The 21,903-nt window shown below is 40.5% G+C and overlaps 1 protein-coding gene across 2 annotated transcripts; it reads left to right on the forward strand.

The window, feature by feature from the left end:
* The first annotated feature begins 271 nt into the window (after nucleotides 1-271).
* QNG1 (Q-nucleotide N-glycosylase 1) lies at nucleotides 272-13,765 on the forward strand. 2 transcript variants are annotated; one of them, XM_059926321.1, is made up of 4 exons: nucleotides 272-529; nucleotides 1,611-1,870; nucleotides 7,946-8,141; nucleotides 12,955-13,765. In XM_059926321.1, exons 2-4 carry the CDS (start codon nucleotides 1,619-1,621, stop codon nucleotides 13,185-13,187), a joined length of 681 nt encoding a protein of 226 aa, XP_059782304.1. In that variant the 5' UTR covers nucleotides 272-529; nucleotides 1,611-1,618; the 3' UTR covers nucleotides 13,188-13,765. The 2 variants fall into 2 exon arrangements, with proteins under 2 accessions (XP_059782304.1, XP_059782303.1); XM_059926320.1 differs by lacking the exon at nucleotides 272-529 and adding an exon at nucleotides 536-1,070.
* Nucleotides 13,766-21,903: the final 8,138 nt, after the last annotated feature.

Genomic DNA, 21,903 nt, shown 5'->3' on the forward strand with positions numbered 1-21,903 from the left:
ATGGGCCAGGATTCAGCAAAATGAAGAAGTGGCTTGCCTGGGACATGGGGGTGGGGGTGGCGGGACCGCCAACCCGTGTCGTAGTCTAGGGGTGGCTCGGCCCCCCGCACCGAGACCCGCGGCCAGAAAGCTCGCGTTCCAGGAACCCGGATGCAGGGCGTCGCCAATGGTATCTTGCCCAGACTTCGCCCTCCGTGGAGAGGGGAGGGGCGGGAGCCGAGGGAGGGCAACGCAGTACACCGGTTGGAATCATCGCGACTCGGGCCACGGCGGCGGACGCAGGCCCACGTGCCCGCGGGAGGGGGTGGGGAGCACGGGCAAAACGGCCGAGCCCCACGTCTCGGAGTGGGCAACTCCCAGCAAGGGCGCGCCGGACGCTGCGAGGCGGTTTCCAGACCTCCAAAAGCGGAAGCGGGTCCCGGGAGTGCGCCCCGGCACGAGTGGGCGGAGCCGCCCTCCCGGAAATGCCTGCGGCCTCCGGCCGGCGCGCGGCGCGGCGCAGCGCGTCAGTCTGCACAGTTCCCCAGTGGTACGGCTGCGGCTGTCGGGGCTGGGCCCAGTCGGTTTTGCTAGCCTCTCTGAGAGGGCGGGAGCCTTTTAGGGCAGCGATCCCGCGGTGGGAAGGGAGGGGGAGTCGTAGGGGACCCTGAGCCTTAACCCAGCTAGAGAGGGAAGAGAGTTTGGCCAGCCCGCGGGCGAAAGCGTCGGTTCCCTTTCCACAGGGGAGGGGCGGATGGATGGGCTTCTGACTCCCAGGGAGTCCGCAAAATTCATTGCCGAGAACAGTCGAGATGTGTTCATTGACGGCGGAGGCGTAAGGAGGGTGGCCGAGCTTCTGCTGGCCAAGGCCGCGGGGCCGGAGCTGCGCGTGGGGGCCTGGAAGGCCTTTCACGAGCTGAACCCCAAGGCGGCCGACGAGGCCGCCGTTAACTGGGTGTTCGTGACAGACACGCTCAACTTCTCCTTTTGGTCGGAGAGTGACGAGCACAAATGTCTGGTCGGGTACGGGGGGAAGACGTACAGTGGGTACTGGTCCCTGTGCGCCGCGGTCAACAGAGCCCTGGATGAAGGTTGGTGCCCCTTCTCCCGGTCAGACCCAGCAGCTTTGAGGTTTCAGTTTAGTGGGAGGGTCCCACAGAGCGGGTTGGGAGATGGAATAATGTGTTGATAAGGCGAAATTGAAGATCTTCACTGCCGGTACCTCTGCTTAAAAGTATGAGAAGAGGCTGGCATGAAATCTTTATTCAGTGGGAAATGATTCTAATATTTATCATTGTCACAGCTAAGTCAAAGTCAGTTTTCTAAGGAATGCCACTTTGATGGCATCTGAGGAACAAAGGGCAGAAATTATAACACATTTTACACGGTCAAAATACATCTGATGTAATATTACAATTGTTAGAAGTGGATGAATAAATACAGACAAGCAAATAGAGAATGAGGGATCTGCTTCTGATTTTTAATTACTCGTCCACTTTTACTGCATTCCTGTAACAATTATGCATTCCTTTAACAATTATGTGGTTTCATTTTAATTGTGTTGCAATAGCAAGGGCCTAATGAATATACAAGTATGACATTGTTCCAATGCCTTTTCTTTTCTCCCCAAGGAATACCAATGACTAGTGCTTCGTACTATGCCACAGTGACCCTGGATGAGGTTCGGCATATACTCCGTTCTGACACAGACGTCCCCATGCCTTTGATAGAAGAGAGGCATCGGATTCTCAATGAAACCGGGAAAATTCTGCTTGAGAAATTTGAAGGCTCTTTTCTTAATTGTGTCCGAAAAAGTGATAAAAGTGCTCAGAAGTTATTGCACCTAGTAGTTGAAAGCTTTCCTTCTTATAGAGATGTGAGTCAGTTTGAGGTGAGTTGCTTCTGTTGGCCATTTTATTTTTTTTAGTTTTTATTTTTTAAAATATACTTATTTATTTTTTGGCTGCATTGGGTCTTTGTTGCTGCGCGCAGGCTTTCTCTAGTTGCGGCGAGCGGGGGCTACTCTTTGTTGCGGTGCGCGGGCTTCTCGTTGCAGTGGCTTCTCTTGTTGCGGAGCACTGGCTCTAGGCGCGCGGGCTTCAGTAGTTGTGGCACACAGGCTCAGTAGTTGTGGCTCACAGGCTCTAGAGCGCAGGCTCAGTAGTTGTGGCACACGGGCTTACTTGCTCTGCGGCATGTAGGATCTTCCCGGACCAGGGCTCGAACCCGTGTCCCCTGCATTGGCAGGCGGATTCTTAACCACTGTGCCACCAGGGAACCCCCTGTTGGCCATTTTAGAGTTCTTTAATTATCTTCTCATAGTTAACTCTTTTACTTCCAGAATTCCTTTTGAGAATAAAAATTTTAATTTTGGAATTTTTTTCCATGTGGAACAAAGGAACAATAACAAAATTATTAAGTAGTGTTTCAGAGATATTACTTTTCTTATTGTTTTCTAATCAGTGTATTCTCTTTATTCTTCTGTCCTTTAAAATGTTTCAAACCTGAATTAACACTAGACCTTCAACATGATGTTGTCACTTAGGGATAGTGAGGTCCTTTTAGTACTTCAAAAAATTTACTTCATTGGATGAAAATCAGGATGTATACTAAATTCTCTCTAATAAAAATTATTTCTTGCAGAGTTCTAATGTATATATACTATGTGTTTTCTTTTTCATGCACAGGGTACTTTAACAGTATTATTTGTTTTATGGTACAAAGAAGTTTAAATAGGCGTTCTTTTAAAATGGTGAACATTTTGTGTACTCTCCCAGTGTACACCTGGGTTTTGCTTTTGTATAATTCTTTTAGAATTCGTTATCACTGTTTATTTTAACTGTGATGTAGAATTGAAAGCAACTTCAGGGGGATCATATAATGTAAATCTATTGACTAAGTTAATGAATACTTGTGTCAACTTAAAATTTTGAAGCTACCCTTTTGTAATCACAATTCAACAACTAAAATTACCAGTAATATTGTTCAAATCATTCTTTATGATTTACAAGGTGTTTGCACAGACACTCTCATTTGATCCACAGAACAACTCTGTGGGGCCTAGGGACAAGGAACATTACAGTCCTGTTTGCAGACCAAGAACCAAAGTCTGAAAAAAAGAAAGGTTAACTAGTGTATCTTAGGTCATTTAGTCAAGAAATAGCTAGCTTTTCAATTCTGCTGTAAAGTGAGAGATGCCTGATTATGTATGTTAAGATTCTTTTAATTGCAACTGACAGACACAAAACAAGAAAAAACTTAAGCAAAAAGAATTTGGGGATAGGTACTGGGGATAAACATCCAGGATCAGGGACTCAGTGCCATCAGGATTCAGTCTCTCTTCTTTGTTTCTGTTGACTCCATTTTTCCCTTACTGCAGACCAGCTTTCTCCATGAAGTAGAAAAGGTCCATGAATTTTGCATTTTATCGCTTCAGCCATCAGGGAGAGAGGGAGAAACTTCCTCTCGGTTCTGAAACTCCTGGGCGAGGACTGAATGGACCGGACAGAGGCAGTTCTTAGAAAAGAGGCCCTAGGCCACTGTTGAACTTTATTCTCTTCTGAGGAACCATTTTACTAATGCAGAGGGTACTTTGAGATTTATCTTTGTCTTCAAAGTATGTCATTTCAACCTTGTTTTCAGGAAATTTGGATCAAGTTCCTTGGTCCATCATTCCGACCATTTATAAATATATTAAACAGTGTATAAAATAAATCAAACTGCCATTAATGTGGCTAAGAATCTGTGTATTCCAGAAATGACATGGTTGTTGTAGAAGGAGGGCTAAGATTAAATCTAACATGACTTCAGGATGGAATGAATTCAGGACACCATGTAGTTTATTTACTTTCAAGTTGTTCTGAATTTTTGTCTTTGTGAAAGAAAGCAGTGATTTTTTGGGTAGATTATGATATTGATTTAGTAAGCATTTGTTGAATTTCTCTTTTATTTACAGCATAGTGCTTTCTTTTGATTTGCTATGTATGCTGAAAAGTTCAGTTAAAAACTGTACCAGGATATAGATTAATTTTAAGGCTGATACATTTTAAATGCAAATTAGTATCTGAACCATTTCCCATCAGTATTTATTTCTAAAATACATTCTTACAGAAATATCCCCAAAATGTAACAAAAATCAAACCTAAACCTTTTAACACTTTCCTAAAGGAGTATTATATTTTTTCATAAGTTTATCATTATTGTTACTCAAAAGCACTATATTTCTGAAAGCCATATGATTCCTGACATAACATTGAGCATGTAGTGGGTGCTCACTTAACCCTTTGATTAGTTAATTTACAGTTACCTTTGCATATTCATTTAAAAGATATATAAATAGTTAAAGCACTTTGCTCAATTAATTCCAAGTCTAAAGGAATTCTAATGAAGTTTTGGCGCTGCTTCTGAATTCAGAAAGTGCTAAAATCAAATGTCTTTTAATCCATATTTAAAAATTTTCTAATTGCAGAAGTAAAACAAATTAATACAGAATTTGGAAGGTACAGAGGAGCAGTCTTTATTCTGCCAAGAGGTAACCACTGTTCACAATTTGGTCTTTTTCTCTGTGTGTGTGAACGTGTATACATATGAGCGGGGGAGAGTTATGCTATATAAACTGTTTTAAAATTTAACATATTATGAGCATCTATGTCAATAAAAATTCTTCACAGCACACTTTTTTTTCATACTACTATTTTTAATGACTTCACATTAAAAGTCATTAATGGATGTATGGATGTACCTTATGGATGTACATTACCATAATTATTTGCCCAAACTATTTTACCACAATAATTGTGATACACAGTTGTAGTTTTTAAATTGAATTTTGTATCTTATTGTTTTCAGTTTTATATAATAATAAGCAATACTGACAACAGTTCACACCCATAATATTTTCTTAGGATGGATTCCTAATAATGGGATTACTGAGTCAGAGCATGGCCAGGATTTTCAGGCTTGTGATACATAAAAATGGTAACTCTTCTCCAGAAAGATGATCAGCCGCAGCATATTGGAATGCCCTTTTCCCTGCTCCTTCGTAATATGGTCATGGTATTGGTTGCTGTATTTTTAAATCTTCAGCAAGTTACATAAAAATAGTTACAATTGTTTTTAATGTTTATTTAGTTACTGAGATTATCATTCATTTTTAGACATTATGAACAAATAAATGAAATTAGAAAATTTGTCTAAATGAGACAGTTTTAGATCGGTGATTTCCCAACCTGGCTATGCTCCAGAATCAGTTAGGAAGCTTCAGAATTCAGATACATTTCCAAAGCAGCATCCTCAAAGATTCTGATCTATGGGTAAAAGAACTATTTTTTTTAAGCTCTTCAAGTGACTCTGATTTAGACTATTCAGTAGCTATATAAAAGTTCTAATTAATAGATTGGCTTCTTTACGCTGATGTACTGATAAATATACATGAAAAGCATGAGCTTTTCTGATATTTTAATTGATAACATTTTATGTTACTCTTAAGCATTTGTAATTTTTGACCTTTCTAATTTGTTCATAATAAGTTTGTTGCAGAAAATCAACTCATGGTTATAGAGTTTTACACTGATAATTATTTTATAAAGGTACTATTTTGAAAATATTTTATTCACAAAGCAATATTATGGAACATATAGGGTAATTGTTATTTGGGGATTTACTGGTATTTTCAGTGATATCAGTTAATATTTTAGAGACGTAGAATTTTATTACTAAAATTATTTCATTACTAAAAACCATATCAGCTTGTTAAGAAAATGTTTTATAGGTGATTTGAGTTTATTTTTAGATTCCTCACTTGAATTTGTTTTTGTTTTTGTTTTCATTTTAGGGTATTATAATCTAATCTCTGTGATACTAGTTGGCTACCATGGAAACAGTGCTCATGATGTGACAATTTGTGTTTTGTTAGATACTAGCACTGATTTTGTTATATAAGTCTGGTTCCTAGATTTTTCCAGTTTGCTCTATGAATCTTGTTAGAAATAGGAGACAATAGCTTCTATCATAGTAAATATTATGATGTAATAATTTTGTTTGAAACAGTTTTATTTTGCAAATTAAGTTTTATGCCTTGCTGTTTAATAAAGTAGACTTGAATTAGAAACCTAGTTACCATATATAAGTCCAGCGTATATAGAGGAACAGCTGCCAGGTTGTCATATTTTGATAGGTTTGAGAATATAGATTATTCCCAAATGATATAGGGATATTTCTTAGTGGTGATTTGTTCCCCCAGCACTCAGTGTAATTTAGTCTTTGCACTATGTCAAAAAATGAGTGTATGTGTTTGCCCGAGAAAACAAGATACCTGCTTTTTTAGTGGTGGCCTTAGAAAATTTAGTTTAAAAAAAAAAAAATGAAATTTAGTTTATTTAGTAAAAGTAAGTCTGGATTGATTGTAAGAGGTATACCTTAAGGTTAAGCAATATTAGGTTATTTCTCATTAGGACAGTGTAGCATTGGGGTTGTTTTTAGTAAATATAGGAATCTATATTATCATCTTAAAGAATTTTTATATGGAGTCTTTCCCTGAAGAATTTAATTTCACTTTTAATTTACTTCTTTATGTCATTTCCTTATTAAAACATTCTCCGAGGTGATCAGAATATATTTTGGGAGCCAGTGATACTGATTATTCACATTTAACAGACTAGCAGTTATAAAAGATGATTTGAGGTTATTAGCACTGGTGTTAGGACTAGGAGTAGACTGTAATTATCTTTGTTCTTCCATAGTGAAAGCTAATGAGCATTTGTAGTTTTATAGAGAGTTTTAAAATATATATATATTTATTTATTTATTTGGCTGCACCGGGGTCTTAGTTTTGGCACGTGGGATCTAGTTCCCTGACCAGGGATTGAACCCAGGTCCCCTGCATTGGGAGCATGGAGTCTTAACCCCTGGACCACCAGGGAAGTCCCTATAGAGAATTTTTGAGTTAAATTATGACCCATTCTCTTATAATGCCTGGTTAAATTTGTTTCTTCCATGTATAAATATAATTGGTAACTAATTTTGTTATATGAACTTACATATTAACTTGGACCATTTCCAAAAAGGGTAGACTTGATAAATTCTAGCTGTTGATCAGTTTTGTCTTTATCTCTGAAATAAGTTAATCATTTTATCTGAAAGGAAACAGTTAAAAAATGGATGTTGTGGGCTTCCCTGGTGGCGCAGTGGTTGAGAATCTGCCTGCCAATGCAGGGGACGCGGGTTCGAGCCCTGGTCTGGGAAGATCCCACATGCCGCGGAGCAACTAGGCCTGTGAGCCACAATTACTGAGCCTGCGCGTCTGGAGCCTGTGCTCCGCAACAAGAGAGGCCACGATAGTGAGAGGCCTGCGCACCGCGATGAAGAGTGGCCCCCGCTTGCCACAACTAGAGAAAGCCCTCGCACAGAAACGAAGACCCAACAAAGCCATACATACATACATAAAAAGAATGTAAGCAGACAAGAATAGCATTAAAAAAAAAAAAATGGATGTTGTAATTCTCTTCAGAGGTGAATTTAGGAATGATTATTTTCTTCTTTATACTCTTCCATATTTTATACAATTAATGTGAATTATGTTGCAATCAGAAAAACATATATTTTTTAACTTAAGAAACTTTCTAAAGAAATACTATCTAGCCCTTAACAATAGCAAGCAGGTGGATTATAGTGACACAGAAATATGTATATGAAGTAATGCCATTGAAAAAGAACACTAAATAGTGCCATGATTACATAAATTGTATTTTATGTGCTTTGAAAAATATAGGAAGTAAATTTGGAGTGATAGAGATAACTTAGTATTTATTAGACCCCTTCTTTTTTTCTGTAAAAGGTCTATAAATTCTTACCAAAGAGTAAGATTATTCTACCCTTGAAAAATGTTTTCTATGTGTGCCTTTTTTTAAATAGCATACATAAAGCTTTCACATACCCAGGTAACATTTATATTCTCCTCATTCATCAGGGGAAAAGAATTTCTTTTTACAAACGGGCCCAAATCCTTGTGGCAGATACGTGGAGTGTATTAGAGGGAAAAGGAGACGGCTGCTTTAAGGACATCTCCAGAATCACCATGTTTGCTGACTATAGATTACCTCAGGTTCTTGTTTACCTGGGAGCCCTGAAATACTCTGACGAACTACTGGAGAAGCTTCTCAAAGGTTTGCCAGCTTAATTAAGACATTCTTTGTTATACTATGAATTGTCGTTGGGTCTTTGTCTAGTTTCTTTTACAAAAGGTCTTCTTTCCTTAAAAAACAAAACAAAACACTATTATTGTTAAAAGCACATGTAAAGAAGAATGCAGGGGCAATTAAATTACAGAGAAAATTGCTTTTTGTTGTTTACAGTGTGGAATATAGATATTGTTGGAAATCACAGTATTTGGACATCATCATTTCAGAGTCTTATAATAAAATGAAACCTAAATTTATGTCACGTGAAGGTGTGCAACACTAAGACAGTTCAGGTTTGTATTTAAAGAGTGTTAAGCTGAAGAGCACACTACACTGTGAAATAAAAGGTGGGCTGAGTGATAGGTAATATGTACTGGATTTTGAGTTAGGAGGCTCCAAGGTCTGTCACTGGCTTATCTTACACAAGTCACTCACTTTCCTAGGCTTATTTTTTACCATTATTGGGTTTGATTATTGATTCTCAAGAGTGGGAGCCTTATTATAATATATGAGTATAGATAATTGTGTTTGTATGAAAAGTAGCTTTTTGCTTTTTGTTGTTTTTTTTTGTTTTTTTCCCCCTCCCCCTTCTCTGCCCTCCCCCCAGCTTTTTGTTTTTTAAACATTTCTTTGTATAAGGAAAATAATTATATTGTACAATTTTCATGTTAATTTCTCTTTTAGGTGCAGTACTTTCAGCTTTTTTCTTTATTTTTAAAAGAAGTAGTTTTTATGATTGAATAATTTTCTCTTGTGAAATAGATTTCAATCACCCAAAATAAGAATAGCACAGGATAGAAAAGTACCATTATTCCTATGATTGCTTCTACCAGGTTTTTATGCAGCCTTGGGCAATCCGTTTTGCCCATTTCCTCATTTGGAAAATAACAAGCTATTTTATGTCATAATGCTCATGTCTGGGATCATTAATTGTTGGATACCTTTAAAAGGGACAACATTTAGCAATCAGGGCTTCTACATACAGCCATATTCAGCTGATCTTTTTTCTGGCCAACGTATAGAATGTTCATTCCTATCTCTAAACACACTGTTGCTTGGTTTCCCTCACCCATATTTTCTTTTTTTCAATTCAAATCCTACACATCCACAAAGGCTTAGTTCAAATGTTACCTCTTCCACATAGCTTTTCCTGACTCTCCATGCTTTGTCCATCTCCTTCTCCTGAGTTTTTAGAGCACCCAGTTGTCTCTGCTGCTGTGAGAAAAACTCTGGTGAGAAGGGATCACCCAGCATAGTTGTACAGAGTTGTCTGAATTTTCTTCTACCATCCATTTCACCTCCAGAGGCTCTTTTCCAGATGTCCAGCTGCAACTGTTACTGCCTCTTATTACATCCAGCTTCAAACTGTCCTTCACTAGTTTGTCATAGGGGGAACAAATTCCCTTGCCTCTTAGTTTATTTAAGCAAAGTTGGAATTTTATTTTCCCCAAAAAGTACTTTACTAGCAAACTAGAGGAGAAATACTGATAGAACTTATAAATATAAAGGAGCACACGTAAGTCTAGGACACTGATTAAAAAAAATTTTTTTTTAATATTTATTTATTTGGCTGCGCCAGGTCTTAGTTGCGGCATGTGGACTCTTTTGGTTGCAGCATGCGGGCTCTTAGTTGCAGCGTGTGGAATCTAGTTCCCTGACCAGGGATTGAACCCGGGCCCCCTGAATTGGGAGCATGGAGTCTTAACCACTGGACCACCAGGGAAGTCCCTAAAAATTATCTTAAGTGAAATCTAGAACCAGGTGGCTTGATTAGATGAGGTAGAAACTTCCTTAACTGGTCTCTAGTGATACTTTTTCCAAACTTGAGGATATGCTACGTGTATAATTCTTTTCTTCTCTTCTCTTCCGGGCAGGGCAGCCCTTGGAAGATCTACTTAGATTTCTGTTCATTTACCTACCTAGATTTCTGTTCATTTTATCTTTAGCCCATCTCTTCGCCAAAGGCATATTTTTTAGCCAGCTATAAAGACTGACAATGCAGTTTGGCTAAATTAGATTCTTCATTGTGATTCTAAGGCTGACTTTTAGGCCTAATATGTTGGCCAGGTTACCTTCCCTGACTCTAATCTATGTCAGTCCTCTCAAATGGTTTCATTCTTTTTCTGTTTCAAAGTCCATGTCCTATTCCATACTATAAGTTGCTGTATTAGTTACTTTGTTAGTTTCCTTATGGCTGACATAACAAATTATCACAAACTTGATGGCTTAAAACAACAGAAATATATTCTCTCATGTCTCTGGAGGCTAGAAGTCTGAAATCATGGTGTTTGCAGGGCCATGCTTGCTCCCTCTGAAGGGTGTTGGGAAGAATCCTTCTTTGCCTCTTCTTAGCTTCTGGTGGCTGCCAGCAGTCCTTGGCATTCCTTAGCTTTGTAGCTGCATCACTCCAACCATGGCTTTCTTCCCTGTGTGTCTCCTCTGTCTCTTCGTATCTTCTCCTTTTTTTTATGAGGACAGCAGTCATGGCATTGAAGGCCCATCTTAACACAGTTACGACCTCATCTTAACTTGATTACATCTGTAGGAGCTCTTTACGAGTAAGGCCACATCCACAGGTACCAGGAGTTAGGACTCGAAAGTATTTTGGGGGGGGAGGGGAGGGGTGGGGAGGAACACAGTTCAACTCTACAGTTATTTGTTACTGTGTAACAAATTATGCTCATATTTAATGACTTAAAGTAACAAACATTATCTCACAGTTTCTATGGATCAGGAATTTGGGTGCTGCTTAACTGAGTGCATCTGGCTCAAGATTGCAGTCAAGCTGTTAGCTGGGGCAGTGGTCTTATCTAATGGCTCCACTTGGGTGGTGGTATCTACCTCCAAATTCACTGTCATGGTTGATTTGGCAAATCTGGCAAGTTGATAGTCAAGTTTGAAGGAATTGATTAGCAAGAGAACTGAAGAATGGATTTGTATGCTGGTACCTGGGGCAAAGTAAGGAAATGGAGGGAAACAGCCAGTGTCTGTTCTTCCACCTGCCCCAGGGATCAGGGAGAGATGGATGGAGGGGACACTATTTAAGATCCTAGGTGACAGAGTGGAACTCAATGGGGCTAGGGTATTTCCCCTGGGTCTCAGTGGATCACAGGGCCTCTCAGATACTGTGAAGCTCTGTGCAAGGGTACAGATTGGTGGCCAGATATATATATATATAATATATATATATATAATATATATATATATATATTATATATATATAAAATATATATATATTGGTGGCCAAATATAGCTTGCAGATGTGTTTTGTTTGGCTTGAACCATGTTTTAAGCAATTTTTAATTAGTTATCAGCACTTGACAAGTAGGAGATTTCACATGAAAATCAACTTTCTGGCTTCTCTTGTAAGAGTAGAGAAATACAGGAACATTGGGTTTACCTTTACACGGGGCAGCACATGCTCTCTAGCTCACCACAGTTTGCATCTGGCAGCTGCATCCACTTACTGTATCTGGCTTATCTTTATAGGCAGTTGAGTTGATGAGCCCAACTCTAGTCTCCCTGGCAAAGCACTGCCAGCGCCCACCCTGCAGGATCAGATATACCCTGGAGGTGGGTGCTGAATAGACTGCAGGTCCTATAGGAGCTCGCGGCTCCGTATTCAGGCAGAGCTGACTAAAGGATCCTGAATCCAGGATGTGAGGGCAATCTGGCTGCGACATCTGTCACCCCATTGATGGCCAGGGTTGATTCGGCTGATCTGGCTGGTTAGGTGGGTGTCCCCTTCCTCCCTCACCACTCCATGTGCGTCCCTCCCGAAGCTGCGCGCTCGGTGGAAGAGGACAACCTTCCCCGATAGAGGAGGACCGTTCTTCGGTCAAGGGTATACGAGCAGCTGTGCTCCCCTGCTAGAACATCCAAACAAGCTCTCAAGGATCCTGAATCCGAAGAACGATCATGGTTTTCCTTGCTCAAGCTAAGAACTTTGATTTCCTAGGTTTTCCTTGATGTACCTGGCGTGTCCCCAAGACAGTGTTAAGTGGGGAAGGGAGGTACTGTTTATTTGGCCCCCTAGGAGTCCTCTAGATTTTGCAATAGTGTTTTTATTTTTCCTGACATTAAACCCAAATTTTAAATCCTCTCTAAAAGTAATTTAATAATCTTGCTGTCATATTTTAAAATGTATGGTTAGGGACTTCCCTGGTGGTGCAGTGGTTAAGAATCTGCCTGCCAATGCAGGGGACACGGGTTCGAGCCCTGGTCTGGGAAGATCCCACATGCCGCGGAGCAACTAAGCCCGTGCGCCGCAACTACTGAGCCCGCGTGCCACAACTACTGCAGCCCGCGTGCCAAGAGCCTGTGCTCCGCAACAAAGAGAAGCTACCGCAACGAGAAGCCTGCGCACCGCAACAAGAGTAGCCCCTGCTCACCACAACTGGAGAAAGCCCGCGCACGCAACAAAGACCCAACATAGCCAAAAAATAAATAAATAAATAAAAATTTTAAAATAAATAAATAAAAATAAAATGTATGGTTACCCCATACTTATTTAGCAAATATTTATTGGGGAGCTAGTATATGCAAGGTGCTAGGCTAGGTCCTAGGAATATTGAGACAACTAAGCCAGACATGGTCCTTGTCCTTGTGGAACTTAACTTGCAATTTTGAATTCATGCCTGAGTTTAGAAATGGTTTAAATTACCAAAAATAAATCTGAGATTTACAATTTTAAAATGAGTACTATTTAAATACTGTGTTTTGTCCTATAGTAAAGTTTTGAGTAGATTTCATTTCATTGACTATTAGTGCTTCTTGCTCTGTCTTTTTTCCCTTGCAGGAGAAATGCTTTCGTATGGGAATAGGCAAGAGGTGGAAATCAGAGGGTGTTCACTTTGGTGTGTTGAGCTGATCCGGGATTGTCTTCTGGAGCTTACTGAAAAAAAGGGTGAAAAAACTAGTGGAGAGATCAATTCCATTCTTCTGGATTATTTCTTATGGGACTATGCCCGTGATCACAGGGTAGATATGAAAGGAATTCCATTTCATCGCACACGTTGCATATATTATTGACCCACAATGTAAACTGATCCTAAGAAAACTTGCATTTTTATATCACATAATTATTTGTATAATTTTTCTTTGTTATTAGAGAAGGTGGTAGAGGTTACAGCAACAAGAAAATTGATTACCCAGGCTCTCTTAAAATATTTTCCTGACATATCACTCTGTATTGCCAACTTTTTCCTTTGTTTGCTTATTTAGTTTTCACTGTATTTTCCTTTTCTATGGATACATGACAGAAATAGTAAAGGAAATTTAATGCTTTCTTTAAATCTCAGATTTCTTAAAATTAATCATGCCTTATAATGTGATTGACCTTTGGTAATAATATTTCATCCATTCAATTGGTATCTTTTTTCAAGGTGTTGTAATTTTCTATATACCTTAATCATTTGATATAAGAGAGAGAGAAAGTAGGGTCTTTGCTGTATGAATGCTGCTGCTCTTGTAGAAATCAATCTTGACAGATTTTTTAAAACTTCTTATTGATAAACATAATGATTTTCAATTTAGGATATCTGTACAGTTTTTTTTTTTCTTCAGAGTAACTACATTAGAATTTATTGAATAAAGGTTTTTTAAACTTCTCTTAACTCTGGAATGAATTATTTCATTAAAATAGAATTTACCACACATACTTTTAAAAGGTTTACAATGAATCTGACTATTTACTTTATGTTGCAGGACTCTCATTACCTACCAAGCAAGCACTCGTCTCCCATCTTCATCCCCACCTCCCTTCTAACGTAATCTTGATTTTTGTTACCTACCTTATCACCTCACTGTGACTGTGTGAATCAGAAAAAGCCGTCCTTTCTCCAGGCACTTCACTGCCATCTGCTGGAAACTTGTCATAATAGCTTTACAAATGACAATGAGTGGGAATGTGAGTGGGGCCCCCTGGAGTCCTGTACTGCACAACTTGCCCCACCAGAAGTAGTGGTCCTGTATCTGTCTCTCTCCTATGTGACTAAGGGGAAGGTGATCTTGTCCCCAGTTCTGGAGATAGACCTGAGTTAATATGAATGGTGTATTATTCATGATAATCCTATTCTCTGTCTGTGATTGTTCTAGTAATAGATATATAATCTAGTTCTGGCCAGTGACACTGGAGGGCAAGTCTGCAGGGAGGCTTAAGGGAAAAGGTTTCTTCACTTTGAAGAAAGGGCCATGGGAGAAGATCCCTCTTCTTCCTCTGAGCAATGTTCTGCCTTAAATGTAATACCTGAAGCTGTAGTAACGATTGTGTGGAGCCAGAGCCCTCCTGAACCTGCCCTGCGTGAGTCCAGCCTAGCTATGGCCTTCATTCCTGAGATAATGAACTCAGCACCTTATTATTGCCATAATTTTGAATTAGTTTTCTGTAGAAAGTATCATAGTTAATAGTCTCCAATTTAACCCGCTCTTACAAGGCTCCAGGAAGCGCAAGCAAAACAGTTGCTTAGACCTCAGGACTGGCCCAGCTCCTCCTCCTGTCGCCCTTTTGCTCCTCTCCGTGTCCTGCCCAACCCTGTACCCTTTCCCCTGCTTCCTGTCTTTTCCCTCTTCTCCCTCCTCCCCATCTCTCCCTCTCCTCCTCTCTCCTTCCCCCTCCAGGCTCAGCCAGCTCTGGGCTTCCTGCTTTCCCCATTTACTTCTCCATCATGTAAAAGATAGAGAAGGCAGTTTAGGGCTGTATGGTGCTCCTTGATGTCCAAGACGCAGCTGTCTTTTCTCTTGTTACACTGAGCATAGCCTGGACTCGTGATCCAAAATGTCTGCGTTCTAATCTAGGCAGCAGGATTGAAGAAGCTACGAAGTTGAAGAGTGCAGGGGTTGACAGGAAGGCTCTAGCAGTTACCACGTGCAGTTTTGCTTTCATTTCACTGACTAGAACTTAGTCACATGACCACAACTTACTGCCAGGGAGGCCAGGGAACTATTCTCTATTCCAGGCATTGGGTACCAGCTAAACTAAGGAGTGTGGATGGATATTAAGAAACAGCAAGTTTTCATCACCATGCATGGATTTTATAGTTTTCATACCTGATACAGACTTAAGAATTTAAATTAAATAACAATTCACCTAATGGTTTTAACAGCCAGTGATGCTCACTTTCCAGATCTATTGTGGGATTGCAAAATAGTAATATTCTAATTCTAATATTCTTGGTTGTGTGAGCCTTGCACAGAGATAACTTCTCTCTTGATGGATTTCAGGATAGATTTAGGAGCATAATGAACTTGGAGCCAGCTCCTGAAGTTCCAGAAGATGAGAATGTAGAAATAGGATCTAGAAAGGTTTTTGGTTATGTTGATTTATTCTGCATGCTAATCTCAAAGACAATTAATGTAAATGTGCACAGCTCCTGGAGCCCCTCCCTGCCCTCCCCATCACAGCCCTCCATTCAGGGAAGTCCTTTGTTTACTGTCGTTAAACCAGTTCCCTAGCAGAGATGAAACATTAGTTCTGATTCCTTGGTGACTGTTTCCTTTAATAGCTTTTGCTTTGTAACAAGCTCAAAAAACATTTTTTTAAAACATATTTCATTGATTTCTTTAGGATTATCTGGTGGTTTAGCCATGGTACCATGTCGATGTCTTCCAGCCAAAGTAAACAGGTTGGGTTAATTACATGTTGCAGCATGGGATGTCTCAGTAAGAGGATGCCTTGGGACAGGGTCTAAGGAAGCAAGGTTCTCTCTAAATTGGATGCCATCAGCCAAAGGCAATTCTACCTTTGGCTATCTCAAATCTTATCTATAAAGAGGGCAGGCTGAAGCAAGGAAAGACAGAAATTGGTAAAGAAGCAGCAGTCACTCATTTCAGCCAAGATAGCAGGATGTTTGGTTCTGTGTGTGTGGCACAGTAGCCTAGGCAAAATTATCAAGTGGCCTTATTTTGTCTCACTTTATCAAGGTCTCTGAGTAACCTTGTCTGAGATTATGTTCAACAGGAGAATACCATGGCATAGCTGTGAGTGCCAGGGCAGCTTTTGTCAGGGGCTGCTTTTGTTCCTTTCTCAACCTTTAACTTCTCCCTGATTAGCACTAAAGAAATTAATAGATTTCATTCAATTCAATCCAGAAATCAATTAATGAACTCCTTCACTGTTCCTCTTCCCTGAAGCTGAATGGATAATGGTTTAATAATCCAGTTGAGGAGGTATAGGTTTAATGAGCCACAGTACATGACTTGAGGCAACTACACCTTCCTTTTCCTTGTAGCTCTATGACTCATCTCTCTCTTAGTGTGCTTAGATCACTTTTTTCCTTTTTTCTTCTTTTTTTACTTTGGTTTTTTATTCTCAGCCCTTTGGTGGATGTTATTGCCAAAGACAATACCTGAACAAGTAAGAAAATTGACCTTATTCAGTTAATTGCAATAGAAGAGCACCCCAGATGCGAAGATCAGAGTTTCTTGGCAGGGTGGTGTTGCCCTAGTCTTTTATAGGGAGGAGTAGACAGGTTACAGGTGGAGGAATTCACAGGTGGGTTTGTTTTGCAATCAGGAGGCATCTCAGTCAGTTCGCTGAAGAGGAAATTTTTATCTTTGTGTCTAGCTAGTTTGAGGCAGACAGATAGTTCTAATCTCAGCTAATCATTCACAGAGACAAAGAATGAGGAATTGGAGAGTCTGTGGCTGGCCTCGCGTCAGCAGGTTTGGGTGAAGGGAAAGATCTGTGTTTGGTCTTGTCACAGTCACAAGTCAAGCAGGGAGAGATGAGAAAGAGTCGACAGTTAGTCTTATCTAAGTCACATGGTTTTCTTTTGGGTAAACCGTTTCCCAGAATATAAAAGGGTGGGGGATTTCAGAAAACAAAAGGTTAAAAGGTTGAAGGGATTTCTTTTTTTTCTTTTTTTAAATATTCACTTAGTCATTTGGCCGCATTGGGTCTTAGTTACGGCATGCGTGATCTTCATTGTGGCACATGGGATCTTTTGTCGTGGTACGCAGGGTCTTTAGTTGTGGCTTGCAGGCTCCAGAGTGTGCAGGCTCAGTAGTTGCGGCACATGGGCTCTGTAGTTGTGGCATGTGGACTAAGTAGTTGTGGCATGCGGGCTCAGTAGTTGTGGCACGCAGGCTCCTGAGTGAGGGCTCAGTAGCTGCGGTGTGCAGGCCTAGTTGCCTTGCGGCATGTGTGATCCTAGTTCCTTGACCAGGGATCTAACCTGCGTCCCCTGCATTGAAAGGCGGATTCCCAACCACTGGACAACCAAGGAAGTCCCTGGAGGGGTTTCTTTTTTCTAATTTTAAAAATTAATTAATTAATTAATTAATTTTATTTTTGGCTGCATTGGGTCTTCATTGCTGTCCGTGGGCTTTCTCTCGTTGTGGCGAGCAGGGGCTACTCTTTGTTGCGGTGTGCGGGCTTCTCATTGCAGTGGCTTCTCTTGTTGTGGAGCATGGGCTCTAGGCACACAGGCTTCAGTAGTTGTGGCTTGCGGGCTCTAGAGCACAGGCTCAGTAGTTGTGGCACACAGGCTTAGTTGCTCTGCAGCATGTGGGATCTTCCCGGACCAGGGCCTGAACCTGTGTCCTCTGCATTGGCAGGCAGATTCTTAACCACCGCATCAAAAGGGAAGCCCCTCTGGAGGGATTTCTTAATGTCACTGTTTTCTGAAAGTACAGAGAGCTCAGGTAAAGTTCAACGTTGTCACCATCAACCCTTTCTTGTGCTTGTGCGTTTGTTGGGAAAAAGATAAGCTGCCATGGCCTAGGCAACATTTTTATTTGCTCTCAAACCATGGGAGGTAATGATCCTCAAAGTAAGGAAGTCCAGAATTGTGAGTTCTCCATAGTATAAAGTATCCAGAGTTAAGATCCAAGGGTTTGGGCTGCCCTAAGGGGAATCACTGTAGGCTCACTCCCTTGGTTCTGTCATCTGCTTTTGAACAAATCAGTTAAAATCTCTATGCCTACTTAATTTACATATGCAAGAGGATAATCTGAGTCTGATTTTCTAGTTCTGGTTCCAGTTTTCTTTTTGTATCATTTTGTAAAATATATGCACGTCTCATTTACAGGCTGTGGTAGGATGATATTGTGGTGGTTAATTTTGTGTCAGCTTGACTAGTCCAAGGTGCCCAGTTATTTGGTCAAACAAACACTAGTCTAGATGTTGCTGTGAAGATATTCTCCAGGTGTGATTAACATTTACAGTCAATAGACTTGAGTAAAGCAGTTACACTCCATAACGTGGGGGCTTCAGCCAATCAGTTGAAGGCCTTAAGAGCAAAGACTGAGCTTTCCAGAAGAAGGAACAACTCTGCCTCAAGGCTAAAACATAGAAACCCTGCCTGAGTTTCCCACTTGCTGCCCTGCCCTGAAGATTTTAGACTCAAGACTGTAACATCAACTCTTATCTGAATTTCCAATTTGCTAGCCTGCCCTACAGATTTCAGACTTGACAGCTCCCACAATCACATGAGCCAATTCCTTAAAATAAATCTCTTTCTCTCTAGATAGATGAATGGATGGGTGGAGGGATAGATAGACATATATAGATTATATGTCTATAGTTAGATCTGTATCTATATCTATCTCTCTCTATATATTCTATTGGCTCTGTTTCTCTGGAGAACCCTAATACAGGTATGAATAAATAAAATGGCAAAATAATTTTTGTCTAACTCAGGGATATCGAATATAAAATAAGAAATTAACAAATGTATAATGGGACTAAGTAATTTTTAAGATTCCTTTCAGGTATAAAATTTGCTGACTAGGGCTCCCCTGGTGGTGCAGTGGTTAAGAATCCGCCTGCCAACTCAGGGGACACGGGTTCAATCCCTGGTCCGGGAAGATCCCACATGCCGTGGAGCAACTAAGCCTGTGCACCACAACTACTGAGCCTGCACTCTAGAGTCCGTGTGCCGTAACTACTGAGCCCTCGCGCCACAGCTACTGAAGCCCGCATGCCTAGAGCCCATGCTCCGCAACAAGAGAAGCCACCACAATGAGAAGCCTGCACACCACAACAAAGAGTAGCCCCTACTCGCCACAACTAGAGAAAGCCCACGTGCAGCAATGAAGACCCAATGCAGCCAAAAATAAATTTTAAAATTATATCTTTAAAAGAGAAAGAAAAAATCAAGCATGGTTCCTGTACTAACTGTATTTCAGGATAACCTGATAGTGGGAAAGCTCTTCTTTATAGAACAATTCTAGCTAATAAATGCAAAAAGGAATATTAGAATTAGAACATTACCATTTTGGAATCCCTAATGAAATAATACATCTGTAAAATAATATCAATGGTTGTTAAAACCATTAGGTAAAAAGCTGATGGGTAAATTTTAAAGGGATGGATTAGGCTGAAAGCACCTGAACTCACTAATAATCTTAACATCACCAGAAGTGAGATACTCAGACATCATGTACCTCCTGGTGTGTTGCAATAGGGAAGTACACAGCCCTGTATTCTTGCCAGAAAAATTGAGCCTGAATCTAATCAAGAATCTAGATCTACAAGTTTACAGGAAATGTAGGAAAAAAGAGGAACAAGTTAAATGGCAACACAAAGATGCCATTGCCAAATACAGAATGTGAGATGTTCTAAAGGACAAATGGCACAGTTTCTTCAACAAATAAGTGATTAAAAAAAAAAAAGGTGAGCATTGGTGAGGATGTGGAGAAATTGGATCCCTTGTGTACTGTTGGTGGGATTGTAAAATGGTGAAGCTGCTATGGAAAACAGTACGGCAGTTCCTCAAAAAATTGAAGATAGGATTACCACACAATCCAGCAATTCCATTCTGGGTATATACCCAAAAGAACTGAAAGCAGGATCTTGAAGAGATAGTTGTACACCTTTGTGCTTAGCATTATTTTCAATAGCCAAAAGTTGGAAGCAACTCAAGTGTCCAACAAGAGATGAATGGATAAACAAAATGTTATATGCATACAGTGGAATATTAGCCTTAAGAAGGAAAGAAAGGGCTTCCCTGGTGGCACAGTGGTTGAGAATCTGCCTGCCAATGCAGGGGACACGGGTTCGAGCCCTGGTCTGGGAAGATCCCACATGCCGCGGAGCAACTACGCCCATGAGCCACAACTCCTGAGCCTGCGCATCTGGAGCCTGTGCTCCGCAACAAGAGAGGCTGCAATAATGAGAGGCCCGCGCACCGCGATGAAGAGTGGCCCCCGCTTGCCGCAACTAGAGAAAGCCCTTACGCAGAAACGAAGACCCAACACAGCCATAAATAAATAAATAAATAAATAAATAAATAAATAAATAAATAAATAAATAAATAAATAAAACCTTTAAAAAAAAAAAAAAAGAAGGAAAGAAATTCTGACACATGCTACTGAGGCAAGAGACAGATGGGCCCTCAGGGCAAACGGTTTGAGTTCGTTCCTTGTGGACCGATACTCTGAGACGGGAATAACAGGACAACTGAGAGAGGAGGCTCAGCCCTGCCTAGATAGAAGATAAGAGACCTCATTCTCGAAGTCAGGAGACCTTCCCGACTACACATGTGCAGAAAGGCTCCTTGGAGGTCAAAAGGGGAGTCATGCCAACTGACCAAACCTACACATAGGCCTCGTTGGTAGAATCCATCTTGGCTAAGAGATGCATGCGCACACATGGGAAAAGCCTGAGATACACCAAATATGGACTCTGAATCAGACAAATCAAAATGATTGGTCAAAGGAAACATGGAAGAAATGCCCCATATAAGTGATTTAAACTGCCACGAGGGCGCGACTCTCTCTCTGAGCCCTCCTGTGTGTCTATCCACACATACTGTACTCTTTTTTTCTCTTAATAAATACTTTACTTGTTTCACTACTTTCCATCTTTGTGGGAATTCTTCTTCTGCAAAGACTTAGGGCCAGGGCCTTGTCACTGACCACTGGTCTAGTGGCTAGGATTCGGTGCTCTCACCGCCACGACCCAACCTCAGTCACTGGCCGGGAACCAAAACCCCGCTTCAAGCCGCTGCAGTCCTAGGCCACCCAAGATCACTACAACATGGGTGAAGCTTGAGGATACTATGCTAAGAGAATAAGTCAGTCACAAAAGGACAAATACCATATGAATCCACTTACATGCGGTACTTAGGGTAGTCAAATTCATAGAGACAGAAATTAGAATGGTGGTTTCCAGGGGGGAAAGGGGTGAATGGGGAATTGTTGTTTACTGGGTATAGAGTTTCAGTTTTGCAAGACAGAAAGTTCTGGAAATCTGTTGAACAACAGTGTGAATGGACTTAACACTACTCAACTGCATACCTAAAAATGGTCAAGATGGTAAATTTTATGTTATGTGTATTTTACCACAGTTTTTAAAAAGGTGGAGGTAACTGTTACTAAAAGAGAATTAAGGGACCTGTCAACCAAATGCTACATGTGAACCATGTTTGGATCCTGATTTGAGTAAATACAGCGAGAGAGAAAGACCGAGAGGGGAACAGAGAGAGAGAGAGAGAGAGACGTACATTATGTAGAAAGCTATAGCTGAGCTCAACCTTTGAGGAGGCAGTGTTGACTTTGTCATCTGACACATATAGGCTTCAGTCTTGCCTCTGCCACTTACCAACCATGTAGCCTTGAGCAAATTACTTGCTGTCTGTTTTTTAGTTTTTTATTTCCATAAATATTTGTTGCATCTCTGTGACGAGCTTAGTATTTACTATGTATTAAATGCTGCTCAACATTGGGGGCATAAAAATAAATAATATATGGTCTCTGCTGATGCTGGAGAATAAAATGTGAGGCAAGAAATAACAGGGATGAGTCT

The sequence above is a fragment of the Balaenoptera ricei genome, chromosome 6, assembly GCF_028023285.1.
Source record: "Balaenoptera ricei isolate mBalRic1 chromosome 6, mBalRic1.hap2, whole genome shotgun sequence".
NCBI classification, from domain to species: Eukaryota; Metazoa; Chordata; class Mammalia; order Artiodactyla; family Balaenopteridae; genus Balaenoptera; species Balaenoptera ricei.

Coding starts and splice junctions, on each gene's coding strand:
- QNG1 (XM_059926320.1), top strand. CDS start 734: ATGGATGGGCTTCTGACTCCCAGGGAGTCCGCAAAATTCATTGCCGAG. Junction 1,071..1,610: donor CAACAGAGCCCTGGATGAAG/GTTGGTGCCCCT, acceptor TTTCTCCCCAAG/GAATACCAATGACTAGTGCT. Junction 8,142..12,954: donor ACTGGAGAAGCTTCTCAAAG/GTTTGCCAGCTT, acceptor TTTCCCTTGCAG/GAGAAATGCTTTCGTATGGG.